Source organism: Monopterus albus, unplaced genomic scaffold (assembly GCF_001952655.1).
Source record: "Monopterus albus unplaced genomic scaffold, M_albus_1.0 scaffold19.1, whole genome shotgun sequence".
NCBI classification, from domain to species: domain Eukaryota; kingdom Metazoa; phylum Chordata; class Actinopteri; order Synbranchiformes; family Synbranchidae; genus Monopterus; species Monopterus albus.
The window spans coordinates 2,947,537-2,957,369 of record NW_018127899.1 but is presented as its reverse complement, the minus strand read 5'-3'; the positions used below and the strand labels follow the sequence as shown (position 1 = coordinate 2,957,369).

Sequence of the window (9,833 nt, the reverse complement as noted above, 5' to 3'; positions counted from 1 at the left end):
TCATCAGTTGCGCCGCCACAACTACAACAAGAGGCTGCTGGAGAGAAGCCGGGGGTCGGTGCTGCTCCTCACCGGCCCGCTGGAAAGGGCATCATCTACAGTGGACCCCCTCCCCTCCAAATCACCGGCCCGTTCCTACTGACGACAGTCAGCACGGCCACGGCTCGCTCGATAACGGCGTGCGGAGAGCCGAGACCTCACCGATCGTTACGTCCAGAAAGGTAGGCGGAAAGTAGATAATTTGCTCAATTCTCCTCTGTCGATTCTCTGCACTTGTCGCTGCTGGAGGAGGAGGAGGGTGAGAGGAGGAGGTTGTCCTTTACTTGGCAGCACTCCTGCTCAACTGGAAGGTATTTGGTAAATCCCAGGTCCCCTTGTGGCTTCGTGTGACATCATTTTTTAAACCACAGTGCGGCCGCGGGGTCAGGAGCCGTCAGAGTTTTAGATCAGATTTGGGCACATCGTGGCTCCTGAAGCCCAGCCCTTTTACGCACGGTTCAGATAAGTCTCAGAGCTGTCAGAAAACGGATCGCAACATGGAGCAGAAAGTGGATTTCCAGCCATCGATCTCAGCCTGGAGGGTATGGGTCGTTGTATCACACACGTTGACTCGAGTATATTTATCTATTTATTTGACACAGCAGATTTTAAGATGCCAAAAGCAATCCGCGGAAGAAGAGTCCTCTAGACAGACTGATACATATGAAAGATGAGAAAAAACCCTGCGCGCTCTTTTACGCACAGAGAGCCGGTGATGAAAAACGCCATTTCGTGACGGTATACAAACCCAAATCAATGGCTTTATCCTCTCAGAGGTAACACTACAGAGACAGATGCAGATGCAGAGACAGATGTTTCCCTCCAGGAAACACAAGTGACCGCGAGGGCCTGGAGAGCAGACCCATAGCAATCACAGCCAAACACTGTCCAAACACGTTTAAATAAAATTAAAAAATTAAAAAAAAAGTTTAAAAGGCAAATGATTGATCAGTTAAAGAATTTCTTAAGCTCCGTTTACACTACTATTAATAACAATTATTATTATTGTGCTTATTTGCGATCAGACAACGTCTGAAAATGATGACAGCGTTTCAAACAGCAGATACAGTTTGAGAATGAAGTCAGGATCAAAGAAGGACATTTATTTAAAAATGTCAGTCATAATTTAGGAAATGTTATAAAAAACGAGGTCTGAACACTGGTGGTAAACAATGCAACTATAATAATATTTATGACAAAGTGAAGTGAAACGTGACGCTCCCAAACAGATTCAGGTGAAACGACGCACAATCAGGTGTTCATCATTAAGGACAGGGAGGTTTTCACACGTGTCAGAGGTCACCGAAAATACCAGCGTCTCCTTCCACACACAGGCCAGAACTATTTATTTTATACTCACCATGTGTTATTACAAATAAAATCTACTGCCTCCACCTGGAGCCCGCGGCCCAGAGTGCTATTTATTGTGTGGTTGTATTGTTGCTTAATATCTTTTATTTCCGATCCATTGTGTTTGTTTTAGTCTCCTTCGGTTTTGCTACAGATGTTTGTGTTATAACGGAACCTTTCATTTTAAGGCCCCCTCTGTAACATTTCCACAGAAGCACTAAACCCACGTTCACTAACTGTGTCCTCTCGGGCACAAACACGCGGCTGCTGCTGTAGAAACACACGGTGCATGACAATAAATCACAATGTGTAAAAATCGTTATAATTTCTGACAAATACTGCACATTAATGAACACTAAAAATTAGACTTGTAATCATACAACACCGTTCATGGGTAATTTATTAAACCTGTATAAACGCTGCTACGTGTTACCTCATTATTATTATTAGCTTCACTGCAGAGACCCACTGTAAAACCAACTAAAGGCCAAGGATGAAGGAATGAACAGCACAAAGCAATAATGGAGGAGGACATGCAGAATCTATGCAGCAGCAACATGTCAGCCATATGTGAGCAGAACAAATACCACAATACACACAAGTAAAATGCACTAAAATATTTTGATTTGTGTGCAATATGTACAATAAATACATCCCAGTGAAACACAAATCACAAGGAGTAAAATTCATTATGATGATTGTTAGTAGTGTCTATAACAAAAGTGCTTGTGTAACCCTGCTTTAATTCTGTCTGAGGCCTGTAAATTTAAACCTGTAAACTGTTTCCTTCCGGTGACTTTTCTCTTCTGGATGATCCTGTCGAGTCCACGTTAGAAGGGTAAATATTATTGCTCGCTCTGAACCATTCAGGTGTTTGAGCTTCTGTCTGTTTTACTGTTTCCTGGCATTAACTCAAAAGTAGATGCAGTCTCAGTGTTGACAACATCAACTCGGAGGCTGTTTTACATTTTAATTCATGACCGACGAATAAAACTAAATCACTTTTCATTTGGTGTTTATTTCTCTCTCTGCTAAAAGTCTTAGAACCTTATGGTCACAACAGCAATGACATTCTTGGTCTGGTGTTTGTGTGTCTGTGGCTGCAGCAGCTGGACTCAGACTGGTTTTGAATAGAGGAAAGGGTTCGATGCTCATTTTAGTGGGGAGAGAGAGAGAAAACACGCCGCTGATGGACAACGTCCAGACCACACTGTGCACTGGACAAAAACCTCGGCAAACCTCTGAGACTGAGATAAACACAAACAACTTTAAATTAAAACAGCTGAAAGTGACCAGTCAGGCCCTGAATAATGTTTAATGCCTTACAAGTTTGCAACCTATGGGTCTTCAGCCGTGCTCTTCTTGTGCACGAGGAGCTCAGAATATTAGGAACACCAGTGAATATAGTGAAGTACAGCACACCACCACCTCCAACTCTGATCTCAGTGATAAATATAAAACTGGAGTTCTATTCCCGACAGTTTCACCAAAACAACCTTGCTATAACCCTGTTATGACAGGGTTGTTGCCTTCAGTTGTACAATTGTGTACCCAAGTGCTTGGTGCTTGTATTTATTTTTATTTTATGCTTTTATTGAAAACAAGGGAACAAGAAAATGAATTTTTAGAGATTTCTTAAACTAGGCTTCAGATTTTCTGTCACGATCACTGGAGCCATGTTTCCTTCATTCTGTCTGCAAATAAACAAGACGTTTAATTCCCATGTTCTTTGGTTCTTACTTTTTCCCCAGGTTGCGCCATTTGTTCACATGGAAATATTGATTTCCTCATAATTCAACACAACAAACTTGACAGCATAGTAACAGCAAGTCCACATACCTTAGTGTATTAGATGAATGGAACAGCCTCCACTCATGGTTTCAGTGCTTCTACCAGATGCTGCACAGACTTGCTCCAGTTCAGCCACGGGAGCATCAGTGAGGGCCAGCCCGATGCTGCCGATGAGGTCTGGTTCACAGTCAAGGTACTGCCATGCTGAAGCAGGACAGGGGCCCAACAGGAACTGCTGCCACAAAGCTGGAGGACAACCACTGTCTAAAGCATCATTTTACAGTGAAGGTATGCGGAATAGGTGGGCATGACCACATACTTTTGGCAATATAGTTTAGCAAGGTTTAGCCAGGTTTGGAGAAAATCAACAGCATCTAATAAGAGTTGGTTCATGGAGATGAACAGCTGCTGGTGCTAACCTTCCAGTCGGGTGCCACTGGACTGCAATTACAGAGATCCAGGCCAAAAAAAAAAAAAAAAAAGTAGAAAACACGGTGGAAATCTGGCACTTCTGTTCACTTCATGGCTACAGCTACCTTCAGTGAAACAAATTAGTTTTCAATTTCCAGTGTTTCCACTAAAGTTTTGCTTTTAAGCACAACCAGCAAGTGTATAAAAGCAGGTGGATACAGATACTGGCAAAACACTTTTAGTGCAGACTGACCGACTATAAACTGACTTGACAACACACTAGTCCAGGAACACCCACAATTCAGCACTTGCTGGAGAAGTCCAGTGGTAAATCCCAACTATCGATCCTTGTGCCTCACTCAACTCGGAAGTTGTTCTGGTCCGCCATTGTAAAGGACATCCCAAAGTTCCAATTCCTGCTCTGAAGATCAAGGAGGCTGCTGGAAAAGCCATGGGCGAGGACACAGGAGTCCATCCTTTGATACACCCCTTTACTGGACATCAGCTGGTGATTGGAAGGATCAAAGGAAAGGACACCTCATTTCCGGGGTTCATCCAAAGTCTCTTATAAGCACCAGGGTTTCCTTCATTTGTGTCTCTTCGCTGAGTCCGTCTTAGTCCCGCCAACATAAGTTGTGAGGAAATGATCTATGGAAAAAAATATGAGGAGAGAGGAATCGAGAAAACGATCAATCACCTGAAGTGTCACCAAATGATTTCTGATAAAGGGATGCATTGGTACATAAAAGGCTTCAGTGAAGGATGATCTCTTGTATACTCACTCATGGCTCCTCCAGCAGCCTCCTTGATCCTCAGAGCAGATACAAGACGTTCTCGATCCTTGTCCCACCGGAACAACTTCCAGGTCGAGTAAGGAAAGAGCATATAAGAGACATGAGATGCAGTCCTGGTAAACCGTGTCTCCTCGACACCTCTCTCCTCACTCTTTTCTTCACATCTCACATGGTCGGGACAAAAACTAAGAAAAGACAGAAGTGACTGTAACAGACTTGGGCTTTACCCCATGTTTCTCTCTCCATTCAGAGTATCTGATGTTGAAAACAAGTCATTTTCCAGTCCTCTGTATAAGATGACCCCCGCATTTTCAAAATTCCAGGAGTGTCTTGAATTTGGGCCAATACCGCAATTTTCAGTGGAGTTAAAACAGTGAATAAAGACGTACAATGCAAAAACAGGTGCTTTAAAAACACTTTTAATAGTGACACTTAGATAAGACACCTGAACAAAACAGGTGCACAATAAGACAATATAAATATATTTCTTCATATAGATTTTTGTCATTTAATTTTTGGTCTTTGAACTGCACTGACACAAACCGGGTCAAACAAAACAAACAGCAGGCTGCTGCACATCTGAGGCCTACACTGACTTCACAGCTCAACAACACACAACAGAAGGCAGCAAATGAACAAACAGCAGCGATGAGACGCTTCCTCTGCACATCCCTGTTCTCCCGGGAGGCTCCTGTTGGAAAAAGTCTGGACCTTCAACTCATTGGCTTTGATAGATGCTGGAAATGATGCACAGCAGGCGGCATGACTGTATCACTCCACAGCTCACTATTATTCTTCACAACAGTAAATATAACAACAAACAGAGATGAGAGCAGATCTACAAGTACATCAACATGTAGTCGTGTTTCTGAGCCATTAGTCTCCAATGTCTGACCTTCACTACAGTTTCAACAGTGGTGAAAGTGACTTCATGTTTTTATGTAGAGCTGAGTAGACTCACAAAACTCAGAAACCTGTAGAAAGATTTTTTTTTTTGCATCTTTTACCACCTGAGGCCACCAGTCGTTTATTCTGAGCTACACAAAGTTCAGATTCAGAGAGTATGGCATGATTTCACTGGCTTGGAGTTGTAAGGCTTTGTCTGCAGCTGTGAGACAACGAGGAACAAACAATAAGCTAATAAAGACCATTTTTGTTCTTATAGCTCAACCCTGTTACCAGACAAAACCTTGGACGATTCTATAAAATCCTTGATTCTATCAACATCGATTTCTGGAAGTTAAATGCTAAAGTTTTTTCCATTTTGACTATATCACACTTGGCAACTTCAGGATGATTAATGTTGGCTTAAAGGGTAAATCTCTTTATTACAACCTTGGTCTTGTTTTAGAAGATCTAACCATTTCTAACCAGGTACAACACAAAACATGAGCAGCCAGACTATCAGACAGGAAGGAAACAAACTCCCTGGTTCCTCAACTGATCTAGAAGCAAAAACCAAGGCTAACAGTAAATTAGGACTCACACTGTCCATTTAAAACATCCAGCCCAGTTCACTGAACTATTTTCTGCTTCCACTTTGACCTACTGCACTCACTACATTTGTGCACACTCAGATTTCCTGTGCAATAATGGATCATTATTGAAGCTTCAGGTGTGCTCACTTTCAGTTTGACCTCCACATAAAGTGGCTAAGATAATCTGGATCACCTGTTGGTTTGTTTCCAAGCTGTTGGATCGTTTGACAGCTCTTGTTCCTTGACCCATTTGATATCACATGTAATACTGATAGTGGACACAACCACAAAGAGCTAAACTGTAAAACTGTGGCTATCCTCTAACCACAACTAAAACACCTGCCTGAGGGAAAGATCACGGTGAAGGCCAACAAAAGCTAAGCTGAACTGTTTGGTCTGTGATGAGATGCAAACCTGTTGAAGAAATGGAGCTACTACACGCACACATTTACCACCTTCACATTACTTTCAACCGTGCTACATAAAAGACACACCAACATAGAAACTCTTGCAATAGATGCTAATTTTGTGTCATAGATAAGCCCACTATTACTGTAAAGGAACACGGGGGAACTGCAGTGGACGACTATGGGACCAAAACATGGTGGTGCTGGTTAGACCATCCAACATGTTGGCCCAGACTAAGCTTTCTTTAAAACCAATGGCCATAAACCTCACTGCAGACATGTGTGAATCCTAATGATGTCCCGATTGTCTTCTACCACCACCACTTTTACAGTAGAGAGATGAAAATCTACTGAGCTAACCTCTATGACATTTTTAATGACTCCATGACCTTCACTCTAGTGCTGCTCTCATAACAAAATCATCTACATGTTGGTCATACTGTGGGTCACTAAATCCTCCAACCTAAACAAACACAGAAACCACCTCCTAAAATGAGTGTTGTTTTAGAAGGAGCTCTTGGTTAGTTTCCTGACCTGACCATACAACCAGACTCGCCTGTGAGAGGCTGTGAGGTGCTATAACACCATCATGCTACTTCTGCTTTTGCTCACCAACCTCAACAGGTTGTATTATGAAAAAACAAAACAAAACAAGGCTTTCATTTTACTGGTGAGGACAGGAAACTTGGGCTGTTCAGCTTATAGGGGACGCTGACAGGACTTTATACTTTTACTCTGATTGAAATATTCAGCCAAATACATTTATTAGAAAACAAACTTTAAAAATACAACAGTGGGGTTTAATTAAAACAGTCAGAACCTTACAATTCCAAGTTTCCTATCAAAGAAATATGTTGTCAGCTGATTGTGCTGCGTTTCCTGTCAGCAAAATGACGACGGCAAAGTTGGTCAAGTTCACAGCTGCAGAAGCTTTATGAACAATAAGCTACAATTGTGGATGAAAGTAAAAAATACGGTGCTGCACTGACGGCGATCGCTGAGCTCTACTGTACAAAGTGACATCAATCAGAGTATGGCTGCATGTCGAGGAGGGCGGGGGCAGAGTGTCTGTTGGATAGCCCTTGCCTCACCTTGACTTCCTATTTGTCGTACATTCTGTCTCATGTACAGTATGTGTACGGTTCAACACGCTTGTGTCGCAGTGTCTGGTGATGAGCAGGTGACTGTCTGGATAAAAGGAAGGTGTGTCACTGCCTGAGTGTTCCCTCCTCACCTGATAAGGACCAGCAGTCATGACAACAACAACAACAAAAAAAATCTGACCTCTAGTGCACATGTGCATCTACAGTCAGGGTTTGATCAGGTTTAGTCCTAAAAATGGAAGCTAGGTAGATGTCAGATTTAGGCTTCAGTACTTTTGGTTTGTAGAGGAAGTGGTTCAAGAGCCTGAAAAGGTTTCGCATGTTCACCTGCGACATAAATCACAGAAGGCATGGACGTTCAAAAATACTGAGACAAACTAACACCTTGTTGGTTTAGATCTTTTTATATTACTTGAAAATCTAAAACAATGACAACTTTATTCTTTACTCGGCGAAGATTATCTTGTATCTTGCAGTTACCGTCATGGCTGGCCAAGGAAGCTATGCAACTGTCGGACTATATGATATTTCTGATTAACTATTACTGTAACAAGTGTCAAAAATGTCATTACGAATTTATTCACGACCTAACGTGGTCATGATGGATGTTCCCTCTTAGTTGGCAATATAATTTTAGCTATTAAGCAGAACTCAAAGTTTAGGTAGCACTAAATACATAGGAGGGGTGTAATGACAGTCACAACTTCAATTTTCACTACGTTTATTGAAGTTGAAAATGGTCATTCTTGAGCTGGAGTAAAGTACACTCAAGTAGAAAATGTGACACTACCTAACATTAGCGACTTGCTGTTGAGAACAGTGTGACCATTTTGTCTGGCATCCAGATTTTTGTTTGTTTCTTCAGTCTTATAAAATATGTTGACTGTAGCTTTGGTAGTGTTTACTGCCTACCACTCACTGAAGCAGAGTTCAGTAAAGAAAATGCAACAGCACTGTTTGCTAGCTAGTGTTAACATAGCCTGTCCTGTTACTGAACACTGGCCTGGTTATTTTCCTCAGCTGTGCACCAATTTCTGTCTATTGTCTCCACTCATACTATTAAATTATCCTATTGGAGTGTAGTTTCATTTTTGTTTTAATTTATATTTTACTGTGAGAGTGAAGAAAATCTGTAGACAATGAGTGAGCTTAATGTTCTTGATTTGCTGTGCAGTATTAGCATAAAGTTTCCCTGCTGCTAATTATACAAAATGGTGGTTTTGCTTCATCCCAGTGTTTCACAATGTTTGTTGCCTTTAGCTGTAGATTTATTCAGTTTTAGTTTTCATTGAGCAACATGATGTACACAACATGGCGTACCTGCTAACATTAGCATACCCTTTTTCTGCAGTTATAATAACGAGCAATGGTTTTACTTGGTTTATGTTTCCCAGTGTTATTTTACAGTGTTTGTTGATTTTTACTGCAATTTTATTCAGTTTTAATTTCCTTTAGGAATACGGAGTGGAGTGCAGATCAGTGGAGAAAACGCATCCACAGCATGTCGCGCTATCCAACATAATTTGTCCTGTCGTTGAATAAAGCACAGCTATTTGCCCAGCAGCAACCTATTCCTGTTCATTTTCAGCAATCTTGTTGTTAAATTAGATTTAGTGACTGTAGTTTCCACTTTAATTTCAGTTGTAGTTGTTCATGCGGAGTGGAGGACATATTAACTGCAACACAGGGTCCTGATCTGTTAGAAAGGATGATAATCAGAATGTGCGTGTTTAGTTGTCGTCCTCATCGCTGTCTCTCATGCTGATGCCCTGAAGGCCATCACCCGCTTTAACAGCTGCCGTGGCTTCCTCCACCGTCAGTCGATTGTAGATGGTCTCGTAGCTCTTGTTGTTCAGTGTGCCATCCAGGACGCCCTGCAGCCTGAAGTCACGGTAGGTCTTCTGTCAAGGTGGCAGAGTGGAGGGGGGAGGTAAAGGGAGGGGTAGAGCAAAAACAGAGAGCATCTTAGGAATGCAGCAAGCTGGAGGAGGCGGCTGCTGTTCATCGTTGGGAGAAACAAAAGCGTGAACACTGAGGCTCAAGGACGAGCTGAGTCTTTCATATGTTGGACTGGGAAGGCAGACTGAGGCATGAGAGGGGATTCTACCTTCAGTCAGAAGCTGTTATCATTCCTCGTCGCCTTGCTTTCAAGTAAAACTCGCATATCTCTGTACATTAGCAAAGACAAAGCATCAGGCAGCAGCACCAACACACAGTTGAGCAGTTTTCTCTTTCGTGTCTCGCCGCCTCTTCACACTGCTGCTGCTTTCAAGGACACGTCAGCTTGGTTTGATTTGTCTTTGTTTTTTCTTTTGTTTCAGTGTCAGTTCCGACTGTTTTTACATGAATAAGTCACAATTTAAAATGCTTTTTAATTAACTTTAGCCATTCTCAGACTCATTCACTGCCAGTCTTTTCAAACGGCAAAGAAAAGGAGACTTTGCATCTGGCAGGTAAAAG

The 9,833-nt window shown here is 42.0% G+C and overlaps 1 protein-coding gene across 1 annotated transcript in view; it reads right to left on the bottom strand.

The window, feature by feature from the left end:
- Positions 1–7,373: 7,373 nt before the first annotated feature.
- The window catches only part of cadps2 (Ca++-dependent secretion activator 2), a 166,801-nt gene continuing 164,341 nt past the window's right edge, over positions 7,374–9,833 (bottom strand). Inside the window, exon 28 of the mRNA XM_020593378.1 lies at positions 7,374–9,274. Within this exon, the coding sequence (XP_020449034.1) occupies positions 9,104–9,274 (171 nt within the window). The 3' untranslated portion in view covers positions 7,374–9,103. The remainder of the gene's footprint in view (positions 9,275–9,833) is intronic.